We start from the raw sequence: 23,006 nt of genomic DNA, 5'->3' as shown, positions 1-23,006 counted from the left end.
TTTTCTTTATCACTTTGCTTTTCCTCCTACTTGAAACCCATTAGTTTTGAATAATCATTAAGGAGTCACAGATTAAAAAAATGTGAACATTTCAGGGTCTGTGGTCATTTTTATTGAAGGGGACTCTTCAATGCAATAAGACTCAAATCACTCAGCAGCCCAGAGATCACAGCAATGCAGAAACCTCAGCGCTTCCTTAAGGAACTGTTGAAATAAATAATAGCACATGTAACCTCAGTAGAAAAAAAGTCAAGCATGATGGAAATAAAAAATAAGAGGCGTAGGGCACAGTGGCACAGGTCTATAATGCTTTGGGATGGCTGAGGTAGGAGGATGGCAAGTTCAAATTCCACTCGGGCAACTTAGAGAGACCTTGTCACAAAATTTAAATAAATAAATAAATAAATAAATAAATAAATAAATAAATAGGACTAGGGATGTAGCTCAGTGGTAGAGTAACTTGGGTTCGACCCCCGGAACCACACCAACAATAATAACAAAACAACAAAAAGAAGCTATTTCAGAATCTGTTTGACACATACTTCTGCAATGAAATCTTTGCTATTATTGAAATAATTTTTTTTACAATTGTGTCTATTTTTATTAATGGGTCCAAAATTTCTGGCTATATTATGATTATAGCATTACCAAATCCTGGCTTTTTCCTGATTAAATCATTTTATTGCATTTTAATTTCTGGTGCTTAGAGTGTGGTTTTAGTTCTTAATGTAGGAATAATAAAGTATACACAGAAAATATTTATAGCTATTACTAAAAAAAGTAAATATTTTTAATTTTAGGATGTAAGAAAAAGGATTCTCTCTTCTTTCATATTTCACTGTTTAGCATGATTTTCATCAATGTTTTTACAATTCTTGATTTGTAATAGAACTGTGATAAACTTGGTTTTCAATCACATTGCTATTAGAGCAGATGAACTGTGACATCTTTTAGGAATCTAGGAAATTGTGAAACAATTTTAGACTGTTAAAACAGTCACCTACAGCATACCACTAGTAGATGGAGCCTTTGGTCTCTCTTTAGGGTAGTAGAAAAAGTCTAGCTGGAGATGGTGAAGTGTATGTGTTTTTAAAAAAATATTCAAATTGAATAGTTTTAAATAGTTATAAGAGTATGAGCAAATACTGACTAGTTATAAAGCCACATAATGCTATAGTAACCAAGAATGAATGGTTTTTAAACCACCACTTGTTAGGGGCTACTCTCTCTTCTTTTTCTCCATCTCCTCCTTCTCCTTTCCTTTTACTTCTTCTCCTTCTCCTGCTTCTTCTTTGTACTGGGGATTAAACCTAGGCCTACATCTTTAACTCTTTTTTGTTTTGTTTTGTTTTGAGACAGGGTCTCATTATGTAGTTTAGGCTGACCTTGAACTCATTATGTAGCCCATCCTGACCTCAAATTCACAGATATCTTCCTGCCTCAGCCACCCAAGTACTGGGATCACACAGGTGTGCCACCACACCCTGCCTTAATTCTTTTTTTAATGTTGACATTAGATCTTGCTAAATTATCCAGCCTGGGCTCAAACTTGGATTCTCCTGCCTCAGCCTTCCAGAGTGCAGAGATTACAGGCATGTGGCACAACTTCAGATACTAAGAGCTCTTCTTACTTCCTTTAATGTTTAAATTAACTATACAGATTTAGTCAAGGTTAGGAAAATGGAATAAACCAAACAAAGGAGTCCCTCTGGAAATCTGTTTCAATAGAAAGATGCTGCCCTTTCCCTAGAAACTAATCAAATTTGAAACTCACAGTGTTTGGAATTTCCCAGTTGATCTCAGCTAATAGGAAAATGCCAGGGAGAGGAGGCAGGTGCACTGATGGCAAATATTCATATGGTCCTAGATGTTTGCCATTGTTGACGAACTTTGGAAAGATCAAATCAAGAGCCATTGTGTTTTCTTTGGTTGATTAATAAAATTCTCCCATCTAGAAAGAAAGGCTTTGACAGAGTAAACTCTCCTTCAAGGCAATCTAAGTTACCTTTTTCTTTCTACTTTTCATAAGCCCGGTGTTTTATCAGTTAGAACTGAGTAATTTTACATATAACATGTAAAAAATCAAAATAACTATGGCTTGTGTCAGTGATGGCAAACCTTTTAGAGCTTTCAGTGATAACAAACAGCCTGCTGTGGCACAGATGTGGTAGGTTTGCCACCACTGGCTTATGTGATCATTTCTGTTTCATATAAAAGAAGAGTAGTAAGATGAGCAGCTTGGGGTAAATGCAATGGCTCTACAAATCTGTGAGGTAACCAGACTTCCTCCAGCTCACTACTTTGCCATTGACATCCTCATTTTTTAACGTAGTTGCTACACCTTTATCCAACACATCCACATTCCATCAATAGGATGGAGTGACAGGGATGAGACACTCCCTCGCTTGAGGGAAATTTCCTGGAAGTTACACACAAGATTTAGACAAAATTTAGCCCCTTCTAGCTGGAAAAGAGGTGGGTAGGTCTTTAGCTGAGTGGAAGTGCGTCAGCTGGAAATTGGGGTTCTTTTTGCTAGAAAAGAAAAGGAGAATGGGTATCAAGAGACAACCAACAATATTTGCCCCTCAATTCCTCCAGACTTCCTTAGCTCTCCCACTGAAATCTCCTAATCCAGTGCCTTAATTTTAAAGATGTATAAGCAGAAGGGTGTTAAACCTAAATGGCTGCTTTTAGACTGCAGGTTGGGGTGTAGGAAAAAAATAAAATCCAAGTCTCCAAACTCTAAATAGAAGGAATATTGGCACTTAAAACTTTTGTATTAGAATATTTTGCAGAACTTCCAGAATATTCAGTTGTCTCATACCTTTAATTAAATGTGGCTATGACTATGAACAAGTACCTTTGATTAGTGATTGGTTTCTAATATTCTTTTACTTTTAAAATAAGAGCTTCACTGAGATATGAGTGAAATACCAAAGATACCAGTCATTTAAAGTGTACAGTTAAGTAACTTATAATATATTGTTATGCAACCATCATTATGTAATTTTAAAGCAGTTTTATCATTTCAAAAAGAAACTATGCCCATTAAGTCATTCCCGAAAAGCCTCTTCCCCAAATGTCTGATAACAGTAATCTATTTTTTGTCTCTGAATTTGTCTATCATGCGCATTACATAAAGAGTCATATAATATGTTGTCTCCCATCATCGGTTTCTTTCATTTAATATATGTTTCAAGGTTCAAATGTGTTGCAGTAAGAATCAATACATCATTTTTATTGCTGAATAATATTATATTGCCTGGATATACCATATTTTGTTTATCCATTCATCAGCCAATGGAATTTGGATTGTTTCTAGTTTTGGGCTTTTTTGAATAAAGCTGCTAAGAATACACATGCACAAATTTTGTGTGGACATAAGCTTTCATTTCCCCTGAGTATTTGCCTGAAGTGAGATTGCTGAGCCATATAATAACTATGGTTACCATATTGAGCAGCTGCCGAACTATTTTCCTAAGTTGTTCCTTTTTACAATCCCACCAGTAATATATGAAAGCTCCAATTTTGCTGCACCCTCAGCAACACTTAGTTTTGCTTATCTTTGATTTTAAGCTACTTCAGTGGGTAAAAAGTAGTTTACATTTCCATTTCTCTTATAACAAAATGATCATAAGCATCTTTTGTGCTTGTTGGTCATTTATGAATCTTCTTTGATGAAATGTCTATTGAAATTCTTTGCTAACTTTTAAATTGGATAACATGTGTATTGTTGAAATATAATGCTTTTTATATATTCTAAATACCTCTTATCAGATATATCATTTGCAAATATGTTCCACTGATGCTGATCTTTTTTCCCATTTTCTTGATGGTATCTTTAAAGTACAAAATTTTAAATTTTTTATGAAGTCCAGTTTATCTATTTTTTCTTTTTTGTTCATGTTTTTCCTATCATCTCTAAAAAACCACTTCCAAGCCCGAGATCCTGTTTTCCTTTAAGAGTTTCTAGTTTTAGTTACCATTTAGGTTGATGATCCATTTTCTGGTAATTTTTAGATGGATATTTGTGTACTCTTTAATCATCAGAAACATTAAAGAAATAATTGCAAATCATAGGTGTCTCTCTCTTAAAAGGATTAAAGCAAACATGGCATTTGTACTAGAAGAGACTGATAGCCAGGCATGGTGGTGTGATGCCTGTGATGCTAGCACTTTGGGGGGCCAAGGCAGAAGAATCACAAGTAGTAGTCTTTCCTAGGCAACTTAGTGACTTAAGAAGACCCTGTCTCAACATGTAAAATAAAAATTAAGAAGCCTGGGAATATAGCCCAATGTGAAGGCCCCGAGTCCAATCCAATCAGTATTGGGGAAAAAAGATTGAACCCTTGGGCTGGATTGCCACTGAAATTCATTGAGGTTATAAATAATATTCTTTAGAAAAAACAATTATTTATTTATTTATTTGGCACTGGGAATTGAACTCAGGACCTTGCACTTGCCAGGCAGGCGCTTGTGCCACTGAGCTAGATCCCCAGCCCAGCAATATGTTCTTTAATGTATTTAAATTTATCTTATGATCTTTTAGCCTGTGGTATAAACAATTAAGTTTGGAATTTATACATGTAGTATCTTCCATGTTCCTAACCATCACTCATCTGCCTTCACGTTCATCATGGCAATTGTGATTATATGCTTTCAATTTTTGGTCAATTAGAAAATGAAACCCAGACAAAAGTCATCACAGATAGCCCCAACTGTGGGAAAAAAACTCTCTTAAGGCAGCAAAAACTCTATTATCACAATGAAAATAAATGTAGAGACACTCTTATGAGCTTTTTTTTATTTCACACACATGTATATATGTGTTAGGGGGAGCTATTTCTTTAAATTACATAATTAAACCTGAAAGGTGTCTTAAGAGCTTATTTCTTCCAGCTTCACCTCCAGGTAGCCCACAATTATGCTCCTATTTCCCATTTTACAGATGAGGCAAATGAAACTTCTCTTTCTCTACTTTGTATCTTCACTTCTTCTGTTTGGGTTTTTTATCAGATGGGCCTACTCCAGGAGAGTCCCTCGTAGCAGAATATCCACCTTCGTAGCTACCAATTCCAGAGGAAAGAGGTTGTCTTTCCTAGGAAGTCTATCAATAGCCCCAAAATTCTATATACTATTCTGTCTGCTTGGCTTAACTTGGAATGTGTGTGTATCTTATATATGACTTCATATATGTATGTGTATATATATAGATGTTACATATATCACGTCATACATATACATGTCTCATATATGTCTCGTGTGTGTGTGTGTGTGTCCTACCTATACCCTTTTTTCCTCCACCCAGAGAAGCCACATACATTCTTAGGATGACAAAATTAGTAAATAGTGAAGGTGCAACAGTAACCCAGTTTTCTCAACTTCAGCTTCATTCTATGCTCTATGTGCTTTACCATCACTGGCTTGAGTCTTTAGAATTACAAGGAAATAATGGACTTTTTATATATCTTTTAGCTTCATTATAGATTGTGCGTTAGTCAGATTTGCAGTGCTATAAAAAATACCTGAGAAAATCAATGTATGCAGAGAAAAGATTTTCTTTGACTCACAGTTTTGAAGGTTTCAGTCTATAATCAGTTGGTCCTATTGCTTTTGGACAAGGCAGCACATTATGGCAGGACTTCTTGTCAGATCAAAACCACTCAGAGAGGAATGGTATTGCACAGGTCCTTTCAAGGGTGTGCGCTCAATGCTCTAAAGGCCTCCCACTAGTCTTCCCCTCCTAAAGGCTCCATATCTTTGAATACTGTCACACTAGGGACAAAGCCTTTAATACTTGGACCCTGGGAGAACAGTAAAGACCCAAACAATAGCAAACTGTTCTTTGACTAACTTATAAGATATCACATTTGACATAGTTTATATCTATAGCCTATATGTTTTTCTCTGAAGTAAGTTTAACTTTCTTAAGGTCTTCAACTTTGGCTTATGTATTTCTTAAATTCAACACTTTCCTGCACATAGTAGGCACTTAATAAATATTTGATTATTTGAGTCACCTGATTTGACACTGAAGCAGCGAGAAGAATCTTCCATATAAAATATGAATATAGGAAGGGAGCCAAACAGCCAGAATTGGAGGATGATAGGGAATATGCCTACCAGAACCATGAAATTCGTGATCCTAAAGGGATTCAAGCCCATAAAAAGTGTCAATGGGAACTCATCCTTCTTTTAATTACATAACATATGGAAGATATTCCTAGGGATAGAATGTTTTTTGAAAGAAGATGCTTTATTTAATCTCCAAACTGGAGAATGTCAATGGGCAGAATAGATCCAGAAATAGAACACATTAGATATGCAGGAATGGATTGATTTTAAGGAGAATTTTCTCTTTTTATCAATTAAGTATGATGTATAACCAGAAACTATAGATGAAAAAAGCTTTTAGAAAGTGAGAGAACATTTTAAAGAGTACATAATGATGACTTAAACAATATCTTCAATTTAAAACTCCAACTATACAATTTTAATCATTATTTTTATTGCTAAAATTAAAGGTTTTTTTTAAAAAGAATCCCTTCTAATCTTTATACCAATATAAATTTACTTGTATATTTCTTGTGCTTTCATGTATATACATATATATTTATACAAATATATATATATTACATTTTGAAAATCATAAAACACATAGAAAAATCAACTTTTAATTTACCTCTAAGAATATCTAGGAAGAGAGCTAAAATTTATGAGTAAAATGCAATGAAAGTAGGTTTTGTTTTTTAATTTTTTGATAATTATTTTAAGCAGTCAAAAGGGCAGTCATATGGGATGAGTGTGTTTTTCTTGAAGTGAGGTTTTTTTTTTGTCTGTGTCTGGAATTGAACACAGGGCCTTGAGCTTGCCAGGCAGGCTCTGTGCCACTGAGCTATATCCCTGGCCCCGAGTGTTTTTATTACAACCCTATTAAGTTTCTAGTAACCATTACATTCTTATAAGTTGCATATGAGTTCCAGGGACGTGTTCATCAGATTGTTGGGCTGTATTTAATAGATTGTAGATCATCTCTCTCAGACAAGGTAATTTCTCTTCTTGTTTTTTCTTTTGTGACAGGGTCTCACTATATAGTGCAGACCGTCTCCAAACTCTTGATCATCCTATGTAAGCCTCCCAAATACTGGGTTTACAGGCATGTGCCACCACACCTGGCTTAATTTAAATTTTTGCATGTGTTAATTTTGCGTTTTTAGCTATAGTAGTTGCCTTATAGCCATTATTTTAAAAGATGGGTCATGGTTTCTGACATGTTTGGTGAAGTATGAAAATAATGATAAAATAGTAATTTAAATACTACAACTTAAGTAATAAATAAATAAACAGGACTCCAGTCAAATATAGATATAATTCTATATGAGACTTTGCACAAGCAGCTACAAAGAAAGAAAGAAAAAAGACAAACAAGAAAGAAAAGACAGAAAAAGAAGTATAATAATATAAATTTGCAAGTTGGATCTTATTGAACGAGTGATTTGCTAATTTTACTCCCCCAATATATCATCATTAATACACTTTCTCAGTAAGAGTTTGTGTCATTAAATAAAGGATAGTCACCTTACTTCAAGTTTGGAGATGGTCTGCAGTATATAGTGAGACCCTGTCACAAAAGAAAAAACAAAAAGAGAAATTACCTTGTCTGAGAGAGATGATCTACAATCTATTAAATACAGCCCAACAATCTGATGAACACATCCCTGGAACTCATATGCAACTTTTAGGAATGTAATGGTTACTGGCAAACACTAACTAGTTTTTTTTAATTGATGAGAAATGTGAATTCCAGGAGGGCACGGAAATTTGTTTCTTTTGATGTACTGTTACCAATACCTAGCACAATGCCTTGAGTTTAACAATAATTAAATGTTTGTTCATAAGGGAATGGACTTTTCATTGACAATTTCAAAGAAAATCAAAACCACAAAGTTCTTATTCAGAGTTATACTACCTGTAGCAAAAGCAGACACAAATTTCCTGGTTGTCTTAAAGCTTAAAAAATTAGCTGAAGCTGGGGATATGGCTCAGTGACAGCGCCTGTCTGGCAAGTGTGAGAACCTGAGTTTGATTCCCCATACCAAAGAAAAGCTGAAAGTAAGATTTAATTAACAGAAAACAGAAAGAAATATTGGCAAAATTTTTTATGAAATAAAATTCTTGGCTACCACGAAAGCTAAGCTGTGTGGGGAGGTACACACCTGCAATCCCAGCACTCTTCAAATTCAAGCCCAGCCCACAAAATTCAGTATCTGAGACTCTGTCTCAAAAGAAAAATAAAAAAGGCTGGGGTTGTTGCTCAGTGCAAAGGCCCTGAGTTCAATTCTCAGGAGAGAGAGAGGGGCAGAGAAAGAGAAAGAGAGAGAGGAGAGAGGAAGAGAGGGAGAGAGGGAGAAAGAGAAGATATATGGTGTTAAACAACATTGTCACACATGTAGTGCAACAATTTCACGTTGCAATGGAGGACATCTATGAGGGAAAATGACAAGTTATGATATTTATCAGTGGCTGAATTTTATTAATCATTATTTTACAAACTGTGCTGCCAGCTGGAGAAGACGAATTTGAACAGAATAGCTTGGGACTAGCTTGAACAGTTGTGAACAAACTAACTCTGAATAGATTGGAAGTGTGCATTAAGAATAAAAGAAGTTGGACAGTCAACAGTGTGCTCCCTGTTCTTGTTGTTCAAGGAGTAAATATTTTAAAAATGACCACGTTATGAATTTTAAACATACCTATTTTAGCAGGTGTTAAAAAGAGGCACAAGTACAATAGTCTTTTACATTTAAGTGGGAAAAAGATGTTCTTATATGTTTTTGAAATGAGAAATAGGGCCAGGCACGGTGGTGCATGCCTGTCATCCCAGCACTCGGGAGGCTGAGGCAGGAGGATCGTTGTGAGTTCAAGGCCAGCCTGGGTTAAAAGTTAGTTCAAGATCAGTCTGAACTGCATAGCGAAAACCTGTCTCAAAAGCCAAAAAAAAAAAAAAAAAAAAAGAAAAGAGTATTAAGAGCACTTCTGAATTGGATTCAGCTATTTTCAGATCTTGTTTTTTTGGGGCTTTTTCAAAAGGTGTAGCTCAATACAATACAATTTGGAGTCTAAAATAGATTAAACTAAGTTCAGGGACAAAGTATCATTGTTTTTAATATTCAATATATCAGGATTTCTTTTGAAGACTGAACCATGGCACAAAGACCTATCCTTTGCTTACTTGAATACCTTTTCCAGAAGAGAGCAATAATGCATTATATTTAAAAATAGCATCCAAAAGTTGCAACAGAATGTGAAGAAATAGCCAGCAACTCTCATGAAAATTTCTTTGCTTAGCTGACTACAATCTGCTCACTGAAAGCCCAGTCACTAATTGGGTGATTTAAGAGAGACAAGAACGAACAGCTTTTCTGGTTCCCATATCATTGCCTTTGCCTCTCTTGTCCTGCCCAGAAGACTGCCAAACTATGCGTGAGTTTGTACTACCTCCTGCAAGCTGGGTTAATCTCTCAGCTCTGCTCACCCGGGACCAGCTTCCGCAACAGGGTTACTTTCCCTCCGCTCATGCCAAGTGCCCTGTTAAGTGGGGCTCTCCCCGATTTCAGGTTGCTGTGTTTTGATCTGCTTCAGATGCAAATGTTTTGATTTAACACCACATGCGAGGTATTTGGTGCCATCCAAGGGTGCAAATTACCACTGGTTTTTCTTTGCCATTCCTGTGTAGTCTTTAATTAAAGAAAATATTGAGTATATTACTTTGTTCATACTAAATATAGACATCCTAAGATTATTCAGAGGAAAATACTGGCTGGATGCTAATTCTGGTTACTTTGGACTTTTTCCAATTATTGAAAATGGAAGAAATGAATATAAGGTCAGTCTTCCCCTTATAATTCATCAAAGGCTTTTAACATTTCATAGAAACTGACCAAGAAGGCTTGGTCAAGAATCTCTACTGTTTTTTTACAGGAGATGGATTTACAGAATTTACCAAAGACTTTCTCAGAAAGGGCTCCCAATTCCAAATGAGACATTCACTGCAATAATCCTAGTAATGACCCACTTATTAGAATTTGCAATGTATAAATTATCTCTGATAGCTGCATTTACTTTGACATATGCAACATTTGTAGGCTGGGACCTTACCACCATGAAATTATCTTGAGTAATCTGCATGGGAGGAACTGAGAGGATATTACAGACTAAAAAGGGTACTCTAGAGTCGGCGGCTATTTGGTTGATATATAATGGGATGACTAGGCCAGTGTTTGTGGTTGTCATCCATTCTGATTAATGCCTATGCTATGTTGCCAAGTATCTACATTTTGAATATCATTACTGTCTAGGATATATTCCTAAAGGTTTCTAAGGCCTTAGTGGTCATTCACTATGTTGCTCCTGGCGGGACAACAGCCAACCCTGCTGAATCATCATCAATGGAGGGCATCTGTAGACTTATTTCTGCTTCTTGCTGAATTTCCAGGAAGTCAAGGATGCTCCTTTCCCTTTACCAAAAGGTCTAAGTTGGTTTTTCCTAGATGGTATGGAGCTAGAGAAAACTGAGGTTTTAGCATATAGTTGAGGTTCTGAGTTGTGCCTTCTCAGGTTCAAATGCAAAACTTTCTTACGACTAACTTCAAAGATTCATCTATAACTAACTGGGACAGAAACAATTTCACAAAGGAATACCTTGTGTTTAGTTGAAAGATGGTTTTCTAATGCAGTTTTTTCTTTTTGTAGTGAAAATTGCACCCAGTACCTCATGCTTGCCAGGCAGGTGCTGTGCCACTGAGCTATATCCCTGGCCCTAATAATGCAGTTTTTCTAAGCTTTCTAAGTCAACCAAAGAAATTGAGTCCTGTAATGAATGGGGTGGGGGAGATACCTTTTAAAAGAATAAGCATACGCTTTTATGTCTTTCATTAGTGTTATCACTTAAGGTCATATTGCAGGTGTAACTATCAATTTAAAAAATTCAAGTTTGCAAGAAACAGTTTCATTTTTCTGTTAGTACATCTAATTCTTTCTCTAGCTCTGACAAAGGGTGGCTAACAATCAATCAATTTGTTAGGGACTGCATCTCCCTAAGGAGAAAAGGGAGGAGGACGATTACATAACATAAGGATGTCAGGGGAAGGAGATGAAGCATTTGCTCTTTTATTTACCATACCAGCCCATCAGAGGAAGTTCTATTGGACTCTGCCGCTCTATAAAGTCTTGGCTAGTCTAGATGCATGGCCCAGTTTTTTCCTCTCTTAATGTGCTTACCACATCCTCAGGGCACTAACAAGAAAAATGTTGTATCTTTCAGCTCCTTCAGATAGACCCTGATATTTTGACTACCTCCCTCCAAAACTTGTACCAGAATAGGGTGAGTTCAGATCCTATAGCTGGGGATCTACTAGCATCAGGCTCTCATTCCATTCCATCCCACTTTATTTTTCCCCTTTCAGTTTAAATAATCTATTTCTCTTCTCTGTGAAAGCCAGTTTTATTATTGTCTACACTAGTGATATCTAATAGGAATATAGTGTAAACCACACATGTAACTTACATTTTTCTAGTAGCTATATTAAAAAAGAAAAGGCACAAGTGAAATTAATTTTGTTTTTATGTAACCTAGTAAATTGAAGATGTTACAATTTTAACATGTAATCAATATAAAATTATTAAGAAGATATACTTTTATATACTACAAGGAGAGATCAAAATATGTGGTGAATGTTCAAATTAAAATATTTATTACAGTAAAACACACATTTCCATCAATCTCCCTCAGAATATGTCCCATTGCTTCAAACACATTTATTTCATTGTTCTTGCCACTTTCTGATGCAGCTCTGAAAGTCTTCTCTTATGAATGTTTTTACAAGACGTGATCAAAAATATAGTGAATGCTGCTGCCATGTGCCATCAAATGGAAAGGGAACCTTATAAAAGCACTGCAGTGTGACCTCATCTGCCTTATTCACCAAATCTGGCACTGTGTGACTTCTGGCTCTTCCCCAAAGTGAAAATGACTGTGAAAGGCAAACGTTTTTGAATTGATTCAGAACATCGAAGTAGCCATGACAGCCTGACTAAAGATAATCATGACAAAGGACTTCCAGAACTGCTTTATAAAGTGGCAAAAATGATGGGATAACTGTGTTCAAAGTGTGTGTGTGTGTGTGTGGGGGGGGGGAGTATTTTGAAAGGGACTGATGGCAAGGTGTCTTTTATTGTAGTAAATTTTTGAAAATTAAATACTCTATATTTTCTACACTGCATAAGTCTTCAAACTCAGCATACATTATATACTTAAGGTATATCTCAATTTAGACTAGCCACATTTCAAATGTTCAATAGCCACATGTGGTTAAAGACTGTTGTACAGAACAATGCAGTTTGATAGTTGCATTCTATATCATTCTTTCCCAAAGGGAAAGGTTTTGAAACTCAAAAGCCAAGAAAAAAATCCTATTTTTCTACATTTTATTGTAGTCCTTTCCTGCAACATTGAACAAAATCTAACTAAATAAGGGTGGATGCTATGCTAAGGGTGTCTGACGCTGTGGTGGAGAACAAAAGCCATAGGATAAAAGGAAATACCTGGAAATGTACTACAAAAAGCAATAGTTAAAATTTTAAAAAGTATTAGTTTGCCACAGTAAGTTTTTAAGGTTGCAAAATTTTCTGTAGAATTGCTGGAACTAAATTTGTTGGCTACAGGTTTCAAACAATTTCATTAGCAGTTATAAATTGCACCAATATTGTTGTGTATAATATAACTGCTATGGTAACTGGAAAAAACAATGAAAAATCTTGCAGTGTTATTGTTGGGAGTAAATCTCATTACCAGGACTAAGTTTTACTAGTAGTTAAATTGCACAATAATACTTCTGAAAATTTTTATTGGGAGAACTATAAAACCCAAAGATTTGAATTTTATCAACAAGAAAGATAATAATTCACGACTATGGCTGCATTTCATAGACTAAAATCTCCCATTTAGGGATTAACTACTTCATTGAGAAGAATTTCTCTTTTTCCAAATTGTCATGGCAGAGAAAACTTAAAAGTTTTTGGATGGCATTTTCCACCTGTCTCACTGTATCCTATCTTCATTTTAAGCTTGATATTTAAACACAAAATTGAAATTATTTTAAGTGTTGAATTTTCTGATAAAGTAAAAATATCTATAAAAATTTTCAGTCAACAAGCACAGACAAAAGATAGGTTACTACTTATTATATGCAGAGTAAGTCTGGGACAGAAGGAAATGATAAATCGAGACCTGAGTAAGTAGGGAATTTAGAAATCTGAACAGAAACATCTGAAAAAGAAAATCTGAACAGAAACAAAAACAGGCAGGCCTGGAAGGAGAAGAGTCAGTAGGAGTTAGATGCTGATAGGTAGGAGAAATGGAACCTTCAGGAAAAAGTAGCTTCTAGCATGCCAAAAGATTCTAGCTAGCATATGACATGAAGAATAGTCACAAGAATTGAAAGTGAATTCTTAGTAATTATTATAAAATCCTAAGTTCAACTAAATTCTTGGTGTTCCACTCTTAGTACCAAATTATGGGAGAGGAATAATGGTAAGTATAGTGTTCGAGAATCTTCGTCCTTCAGATAGTGATGTTTGGTACCAGCAAAGTGTTGCCCAAATATTCCTGAAGGTCCTTTTTTTTTCCTTGCCTGTTTTGTTTGCTATTAAACATAATAGCATATACTATTAATTACCACTTGGCTACTTACTGTGTGGCAGGTATGTGAGGTTAATAGAACTTTTTCAACATTCCATCCTATTCTGGCTTTCTAGAATAGGAAGCTGAATCTCAGGTTAAGTAATTCGTCTTACTTTCTTGCATACATGCTGAGCATATTGCTTCTGGAAACAGTACAGGGACTGTAACTCATGTATTATTAATAATGTTTGATATGATCATTATATAGATGGTTCCCAATTATCTCCTAAGCAGACCAAATGATCTCAAAATATTTTATATATTCTTTGATAAATTTAGCTAGCAGATAGATTATTTTTAAAAGTGCTATGGGGGAAAGGCTGCTCTGTGTGGAGGTTCCAAGAGACAGCCTATGTACTTGAGCTCAGCAGTAGAATAATGTCAAGGTTTGTTCTCGATTTCTTCACTTATTCAGTGAACAATTCTCACTTTGGTCTCTTAGCTACTTTGGTGACTAGAATGAAAAGATAGAGTTTATATCCAACAAAATATTTCCCTTTTAAAAAAAGGTTGTTTTGTAAGAAACTATCAGTCTCTTGAAATTTCCTACAACTTGAGGGTTATTTAAAATTCATTGTTTTTAGATAATTTCTTTACAACTTCTGCCTCCACCTGCATTAAAAGAAACCAGAGTGACCACAGGGAAAGTTTGAGTTATGAAGGGCAATAATAAACATGATGCAAAAACCTTTAAATTTTCATGTGGATTGTTTCTGAGGTACAACACGGATGAACATAGTTTAGGACCATTTCTATAAATTAGCCATTTAAAGTACATTTAATCTATTAATGATGCAGAATATATTACGGTTTGAGAGCATAATGGCTATAGGTTGCAGTGACTAAACCATTCAGGAAGGACATCCAAGAGTGCTCATGATGTACACAATGTAAGAATCCATATAACAATTATGTGGTTATTTTATTAGCATTTTGAATTAAAACTATAGCAAAATAAGTGACAACTATGTTTTTCTCTATAAATGAACCTTGTGTTTGTTTTCTTTCAATTTTATTATACTGAACATGAAAAAGTACAAAGAATGGAAACACAAAAAACCATATACAGCTTCATAAATACTCAACAGAATATATTTTCTATTCCAACAGATATGAATTAAGTCATACTGTAGAACTTAAAACAAATACTAGTTTCACATTTTATTAAATGCTCTGATAAACTCTGATCGTATTATTAGATCACTTTATTGAAAGTGGAAACAGAACTGGATATTGAATTTTAGTTTTCTACCTTTATCCTTATTTCTCCTGAATCATTATCTGTCTGTCACTCTTTCGCCCCAAATACTACAGGTGTTGTCAACTCTCACCCATCACTAAGTTCCTTTTCTCTCAAAGAATATTCCCAATGAATAAGACACCAATACAGCTCAAACTACTTTGTCTACGCACCTTGCTGTCCGATGTCAGCAGTGTATTTTGTTGTCATGGGTTAGCTTCCTTCTCTTTCCCACAACTATTTGGACATTGCTTGCTGGGCGCTCCTACTTCTCTATTTATTCTCAGTCTATTTTTCACTTTATCCAGCTTACTTTTCAAATATTAGGATTTCTCCAATATTTCATTCTTCGCCTTTTTCTGCGCCAGAGGTCTGTGAACCACCTACAATGGAAAGCAAATTTTTGTTTTGTGGTAGGGCATTTTCTGCCTTTGAGGGAATGTCCATGGCTTTCATTTTCTCTCTTAACAAGGCCACGTACCCTTGCTCTCACGTTCTTTAGGTTATTTCATCCTCTCCTTTGCCTTTAACGTGTTTTTTTTTTTTTTTTTTTTTTTTTACCAGCCACTCCCAAATCCAGCTACAGTTCAACCCAAAAGATAAAAAGACAACGACAGGAGAGACCAGTGTACAGAGACACGTCGAGGAAAACTGCTGTGAACATTTTATAACCAGCGCGGTCTTACTGAAGGTCCTCAAGGACCAGGTGACTGAGTTTTGGGCTGGGGGACCCGGCAAGATCATTACTTTGCCAGGGGGGGTAAAAAACCAGGAACAATTCGTCAAAGAAAAGGCGGTGTGTGTTAAAAACCTGGTTGTTAGTGGTGGCGGAGTAGGCGCGCCCAGGTTCTAGGCGAGGATAAGAGAGAACAGGAGAGATAACCACAGCAGTCCCGGCCCAAAGCTGCCGCAACGTGAGACCCTAGCTCTGCTGCCCGCGCCAGGAGCCAGAAACCCGGTCTGGCACCGGCGGCGCCTTTGATCGACAGCCAGTTTCGGCAATCACCTTCCAGTTCACTATAAACACTCCTTACTCCTCCCGCCCATCGCTTCCCTTTCTCAGCCAATCAGAAGAATGGGCGGGATCCTCCTCAGCGGCTCCCAGTTTTTTTTGAGAAGGGTAAACCTTGTGCTGCGTTCCGCGGAGGGAAAAACGCCCCGCGAACCAGGGGGTGGAGCCCTTGTGATGGGCATGCAGATCTGCTAATGAAATGCTCCAGCTGCTCGAAGGCCGGGCCGCCGAGGTGGGTGGGGCGCGCGGGGGCCCGGCCAATGGCGGCGGGGTGGACGGAGGTTGAGCCGCCGTGGGTAGGGTTAGTGTGAGAGGTGCGGCGGGGGAGGTAATGATGGTGGTGGAGGAGGAAGGGGGGGGGGGGGGCGGTGGGCTCTGAGCCGCGGCTCCGGCAGGTTCGCGCGGGTGGGGGACGGTCGCTGGACTGTCCGTCAGGGAGGGGGCGGGCGGAGGGGCGCCGTCGGCCTGCGGGCTGGAGACCCCGGCTTCCCCAGCGCCGCGGCTGGCGTGGCTGTTCCATGTGGCTCCGGCGGGGATGGAGGACTCGGTGGCGGCGGCGGCGGCTGCTGCTGCGGCGGCGACGGAGAAGCGGCTCTGAGGAGGGCACCGGGCCAGACTCAGCCCTGCAGCGGGATTAGAGGTGTGAGGAGGAGGCGGGAGTGGGCGAGCGGCGGGGCCGGGGCGCCGGGACCGGGCTGGGCTCTTCTGGCGACGCCTGGGTGACAGGGACCGTGGTGGGCCACTGCCTGCCTGTGCTGGCGGCCAGGGACCCGGGCTCCGTGTGTGAGGAGACGGGGCTCTGGCAGGCTGTTCCCTGAGGATGAGGCAGGGAGGTGCCGCACCCGCAGCGTCCACTTGCTCGGCTGGTCACTGCTTTTACGCCCAGGCAGGAGTTTCCATTTCCCTCTGGTTGGCAGCTAAGGTGAAGAGGGAGCCCAGGTGGCCTGGAGCCGGGACATTGCCCTCCCAGTGCCTTCGGATTTCCCTCCACTCCGCCTTGCCCATCCATTTCCCTCTAACTGAGCAGCAGCATTCCTCCTCACTCCCTGGTTCGTTCTAAGGGTATATTCCAGGGCTCGAGGCTATTAATTATGGGCTGAAAAACAAAGTTTATTTAAAAATACTGTGCTCCTCTTTCTGACTGGCAGTGGACATTAAGCAGCATCCCCAGACTTTCCCGCTCTGCTTGCTTTTCCCTGACGCTAGGAATGTAAGGTAGGGCCCTACTTGCGCCTCTCATCGATTGCTGTTGATGCTGGTTACCTGGTGTGCTGCTCCCTGTCTTCGGTGTGAATTGCAATTTCTTCCTTGGTACCTTGCATCCTTGGTGTTACTGGCTTTTGAGGTCTGTGTTTTGTTTCATTGTTTGAAAAACATGCAGAGAACTGGGATTGTCTGTTGCAGCGTTATCTAACATGGGTGGTTAGTCACTTTTCATGCTTGTCTCATATTCTTTCTCGTTTTGTCTTTGTTTTCCTTTTCAGTGCTCCACAGTACGAGTCATATACCCGCGAGGTGGAATGGTGATGTCCCCGTGAGGGAACCTCCTCTTACTCATCCTGTCATGTGTATCATACTGTTCTTGACTGGGCCATTCATCTAAGAGGGGATTTACCCTGTGAAACAGGGAGAAGACTTATGAACATCATTTCAAGTTGTAACTGAGTTGTTGTGAAGTACAGACATACATGCAAAGCTCCTTTGCTTTGGATCCTCTGCTTTATTAAAGTTGCTGTGTGCTAACCCAGAACTGTTCCAGTTTATTCATCCATCATCATGGCTTCAGTTTGGAAGAGACTGCAGCGTGTGGGAAAACATGCATCCAAGTTTCAGTTTGTCGCCTCCTACCAGGAGCTGATGGTTGAGTGTACAAAGAAATGGTAAGATTTGCCTCAGAGTAGAGTTTGCTGTGCTGTGGCCTCAACTCACTGTGGCCTAAACTATGAGTCTAAATAGCAGATTTACCTTTGTAGTGCAGAAGTGTGTAGAAGATGGGCGGGGTGAGATTACTCTAACAAGTACTGTGGTGTGCACTGTTGCTGTTGTACTGTCCCTGTGGATTTTAATTACTGCACTTCAGAAGGGCTCAGAGGACTAACAGAGCACACTAAGTACACTTGGTTTGGTCTTGAGATCATTTTTCGTTGAAAGTTAGAATAACTTTGATTTTTATAATTTTCTTGAAAAAGTTTTTTTGTGGTGTTAGGGATCAAACTCAGGGCCTCACAAATGCTAGGGAAGAGCTCTATTACCGAGCTATATCTTCAGCTCAAATTTTTTTATAATTTTAAAAACATAAAGAATGGCTATTGAGATAGTATAACCATATGCATGTTTTAATATAAAATGAATGTTTTAATACATTTTTAATATAGAATTCTGTATGCTATAGATTCGTGATGATAATGTGTTTTATTTTGTTCTTGTTTTTATATTTTTCTTTACTTAAGATAGACTTTTTCATTATTTGAATAATGGAATGCCAGTGCTCATAACCTTAGATACTCTTTTGTTAAATGCATAAGCAACTGTATTTTCTTTTAATTGTCTAATGAGATATGTTTCTTGGCTGGATTTAAGGAAGCAATTAGTAGTGGTGGTCTGTGATTTACTTCTTTCCACTTGAGCAAAATAAATTTAGGGCTTTCTTTTCACTGCTCTGAATGATAGCCAACAAGAATTCTTATTTAGTGAGTGAAAAAGTTAATCTTAAGCAAATGGTCTTTTGGGTTTTTGTTTATTGCAGTAATTAAGCAGTATTAATACAAAAGAAGTTCATTGTCTACAAGGATTATAATCTCATATCTGTAATGACATTTTTTTATTAGATGAAGAAAATAGCTTGGTCCATTCTAGAACTCCCGTAGCATATTCTAATATTTGTCTGGAAATTAGTGTCTGAATGCTTTTGTTTTGAACTTGTTAGGAATGTTTTAAAATCAGTTCAAGAAATGCATGCACTGATTACCTACTTTGTACTGTGTGCTATTGATTTAGAGTCAAATATGATAGTCCTTACCCTCAAAGAGCTTATAGTCCAGGGTAAGGACAGTCATGAAATAAAATTTCTGCGGTTAAGTGTAGTAATCTAAATACGTATAATGTAGTGATTCTGATGTGTCCATCCATAGGTATCCTTGGGAGGTTAGTTCTGTAATTCAGTTTCCATGGACAAAAAAGTAATAATGGTATTACTTCATGGGATGGTTACTTTGAAGATTAAATGAATTAATATATACAATAGTATATATTAATATAACATATGCTTGTGATAGTATTAGGGATATAGTAAATGTCCAGTAAATGCCATTATTATATTCAGAGTTGGCAAAGGGGATGATAATCAAACATCAATAGTAAGAGTATGGGGTAGGGTGGTGAGAGGCTTCCTGGGATCTGAGCTGGGTTTTAAAGATTTATGGTAGTTGTCAGGAATCTAAAGAGGAGGGAGTGAAGGACATTCTAGACTGAAGTAGTGACTTTTGTGAAAGGAAGCATTAAATATCATGAGGTTTGTTGGAAATGTAGTATAGCTTAATATTGATGGGATTACAGTGTAGGGTAAGGGGGCTGCAGTGGAATATAAGGCTTGAGAGGCAGGCAAGACTCCGATCATAGATGGCTTGGGTTTTATTCTCTGGGTGACGGATTTAGTGAAAAGTTTTGAGCAAAAGAGACTCCAGGGTTGCTAGTGGAAAATCACCATGGCAGCGGTGTGGAGAAAGGATCACAGTGGAAAGGGTGACTGGAGGCATTGATGTTAGGGTGGTTGTTGGCAATAGGTAAGGTGGGAAAGTGGCTTGGGCAAAGCAGTGGCAGGGGCCATAGCAAGAACTGACTGAAAGAACAGTTAGAAAAAATGGATTGGACTTAATGGTCATTTCAATTGAGGATCTAGGGCACATGGGAATAGGGAGAAGGAAGCCTAGCTTGGTATCCAAGTTTCTGCTTTGGAAGGCTGGGTGCACTACTAAGCAAGACAGGAAATAAATGAAGAGTTTCCTTATTAAAGTAGTTCTTAACTTGGTAATATCCTGAGAGTGTCATCTTCTACGTAAATTTGAATCTCTTTTCTTAAAGGGAATAGAACACATAAGGTTATTCCTCAGCTGCAAAGTCAGTTTATTTGCCACAGTTTGCAGCGTCTCTGGACTTCCCCCCCACCCGAATAATATTTAAGTTATTATTAATTTGTCTCAAAGTGAAAGGAACAATGAATATCTAACTTGATGGTAGTTGAATAATGACTTGATTACCTTTAGGGCTGACCCTGACAGTATACCCATTAAGTTAGATTTTATAATAAGATCTGGATTTAATGCTAGAAGCATTTGAATGTTCTATAATTTTCATAAATATAGTTCTAAATACTTAAAATTTTTTTAAAAAATTTCATTTGGAAATATAGCTTAAAGCGTACAAGGTGATAGTGCCTAAAGAATAACATGCCTGTTTGACATACTGGAATTTTATTTGTGAGAGGATCCTTAAGTAGAGCTGTACAATATTTTCATTATATAAAAATTGGCAGTAATGACTTTTAGTTAATATTCTTACTTTGTTTAGGATGCTTGTGATAGATACAGTTAGGCCCAGTTTTGATACTTACGTCCTATTATGGATTTAAAAATCTTTTTCATTTCTTATTTTGATTTTTTTTTTTTTTTTTTGAGACAGTCTTGTGTGTGTAGTTGAGGTTAGCCTTGAACTCACTATGTAACCCAGGCTGGCTTCAAACTCTCAGTAATCCTTTTGCTTCAGCCCTCTTGAGTTCTGGGATTATAGGGGTGTATACCACCATGCCTAGCTTTTGATCTTAAATTATTGTGTGTGTGTGTGTGCTTGATTAGAACCTATATAAAGAATATGAAAATAAAAATAGACTTGAATACATAGTAAGAATGTTTCTATTAGAAACTTTTATATTTTAGAGATTACTTTGGAGGTATGGGAAAATAAAAGGAAAAGGAAATTTAGAGATTATGATTGAAAAATAGAAAAGAGATTAGTATAACATGAAGATGTTATAAGTATTGAGAAGATAAGAAAATAGAATTATGTTGGAATTATTCCTTTGGAGGTAAGGTGTGTAAGTGCTGTTGTCTTTTAGAGCCTTGTTATTTAAAAGTTTTTTTCTGACAGCTAGGACCATTTGTAACATCTGGGTACTAAATCGGCATTTTTGGGCTGGGGCTATAGCTCAGTGGTGCAAGCCACCTGCCTGGCAAGCTCAAGGTCCTGAGTTCGATTCCTGGTACAAAAAAAAATCTGCATTTTAACAAGATCCGTAGTATGCATGTTGAAGTTTATGAAACAGTACTTTAAAATAATGTCTTCAACCTTAGTAAGTATCCATTCTTAATTCTAAGATAAAGTACATGAAAAATACAGTGACTCCTGAATGATTTTGAAACTCAAGGGACTGAAGATTGTAGATAGGATGGGACTCAGGAAAGTCATATTGTGTTCGTGGAAGAGGGTAATGGAGGTCAAAGGATATTTTCTAAGGGAAGATGTGTTATTTCTGTAATTAAGGAGAGGAGAAACACTGTCCATATTCTTTATCTGATAGTCATGAAGATGTGAAGCCATACCTAAAAAATAGCAGATGAAGGTATGGGTTTAAGGAACTTACCGTGTTTTCCCAGGTGTAGGCCATGAGCAAACTTAGTACCTTTGTCAAAGGGTGAATACTATAGATTAGAGGTTTGCAGTTTCTCCTTTCTTAAAGTTTTTCTCTTTATTGTCTTCTGATAGTACTTTACATTTGTCCTAGCTGATTTGTTATTTCTTATTAGTTCTTCAGAGTGCATTATCTGATTCTTTCTGGGAATGCCACATAGAGTCAGTAGCAAATTTGGAGATGATAGCAGTTTACCTCCTATTCTTATTGCTCTTCCTTCAGGAGATTGTACAAATGTTGAAGGAAACTGCTTGAAAGTTGATAAGTTTTGGTTATAATGCTAATTAGATTGCATAATTAAATTCTAGTAAGAGTTCTCTAATACATGTTATGAGACAGTATGTGTAAGCATATATGTTTCTCCATTATGTATATATATGAACATATATGTGTGTTTATAGTTCTATTTAATTTTTAGTTATAGTAGAAAGATTAATAGTATTTAAAGTACTATAAGAATTTCCCAAAAAGTCATAAATTTATTTCTATTTTTGATTTATCTGTATCATGTAAAAATTCCTTTGTGTTGAAAATATGTTTAATTATAATTTACATTTTAAATAGGTAATTACAATCACATGGCCCAAAACTTTAGCGCTACAGAAGGGTCAATGTTTATATGTCCTAGAAGGTAAGGACATTTGCTCCATTGTTTCACACATTTTCTCTGTTATTCCACATTTTTGGGACCTCAGGATTTGAAAAATAAAACAAGTAGTTCTTCCTAGCATTTAAATTTACCATGTTGACCTGTTAAATAAAATATAAACTTCTTAATGTAATATTTCAGGTTGTCTGTAACTCACCTAGTTTAATTTGCCAGCTGGGTCTTAGAAGGCTACAAGCACTTTAAAACTGTTAATTTGAATTTATATAAAGCCAAATTATATTAAAAAGTATTCATTTCAGATCCACTTCTTTGGTTGGCTTACGCAAGCATTTCTCTTGACTAATGGGGTAATACAGAGTTATGTGAGTCTTGGTATAATGAACTTTTGAAAAAATTTTTCAAAAGGAAAAGAAAAAAGAGTTACAGTGATACCTCGGTTGTAGAACAACTCTTAGCGCAAACTTTCCACTAATAGAACAGCAAAGTTCGAAAAAAATCTGTTTGATGTTTGTAACTTTACTCAACAGTTGAACTGAAAATCTGATTTTAAAAAACCTATACTGGCTGAGAGTGAGCCACACATTGATGACATTTCAGCCTAAGAGCAACTCTTTCCCAGACAGCATATGGTGCTTGTCTTAGGGCATTACAACATTTGTCATTGTGCTTTTTTTTTTTCTTTCCATTTTATTTGTGTAAAATATCATAACCATGACTCCA

General features: G+C 37.1%; 1 protein-coding gene and 1 long non-coding RNA gene across 7 annotated transcripts in view; one reads left to right on the top strand and one right to left on the bottom strand.

The window, feature by feature from the left end:
• The window catches only part of Ehbp1 (EH domain binding protein 1), a 348,572-nt gene that overhangs the window by 7,294 nt on the left and 318,272 nt on the right, over nucleotides 1-23,006 (top strand). For 2 of the 5 annotated variants that reach the window (XM_005385727.1, XM_005385724.1), the window contains 2 exons: nucleotides 15,546-15,687; nucleotides 17,478-17,873. In XM_005385727.1, coding sequence (XP_005385784.1) covers nucleotides 17,770-17,873 — 104 coding nt within the window. In that variant the 5' untranslated portion in view covers nucleotides 15,546-15,687; nucleotides 17,478-17,769. Of the gene's footprint in view, nucleotides 1-15,545; nucleotides 15,688-16,286; nucleotides 16,322-16,358; nucleotides 16,634-17,477; nucleotides 17,874-23,006 lie in introns of those variants that run through there. The other 3 variants (XM_013514692.1, XM_013514691.1, XM_005385725.2) reach the window with 3 other exon arrangements.
• Nucleotides 1,784-16,254, bottom strand: LOC102015418. 2 transcript variants are annotated; one of them, XR_001234201.1, is made up of 4 exons: nucleotides 15,793-16,254; nucleotides 15,155-15,364; nucleotides 7,579-7,621; nucleotides 1,784-1,951 (listed from the first exon to the last, which is right to left on the bottom strand). It is a non-coding gene; the product is annotated as an uncharacterized LOC102015418 (long non-coding RNA). The 2 variants fall into 2 exon arrangements; XR_261092.2 differs by having other exon boundaries at nucleotides 7,584-7,621; nucleotides 15,793-16,248.

The sequence above is a fragment of the Chinchilla lanigera genome, unplaced genomic scaffold, assembly GCF_000276665.1.
Source record: "Chinchilla lanigera isolate Chin_1 unplaced genomic scaffold, ChiLan1.0 scaffold00023, whole genome shotgun sequence".
Classification (NCBI taxonomy): Eukaryota; Metazoa; Chordata; class Mammalia; order Rodentia; family Chinchillidae; genus Chinchilla; species Chinchilla lanigera.
The sequence above is the reverse complement of the archived record's forward strand: the minus strand, read 5'-3'. Positions and strand labels throughout refer to the sequence as shown.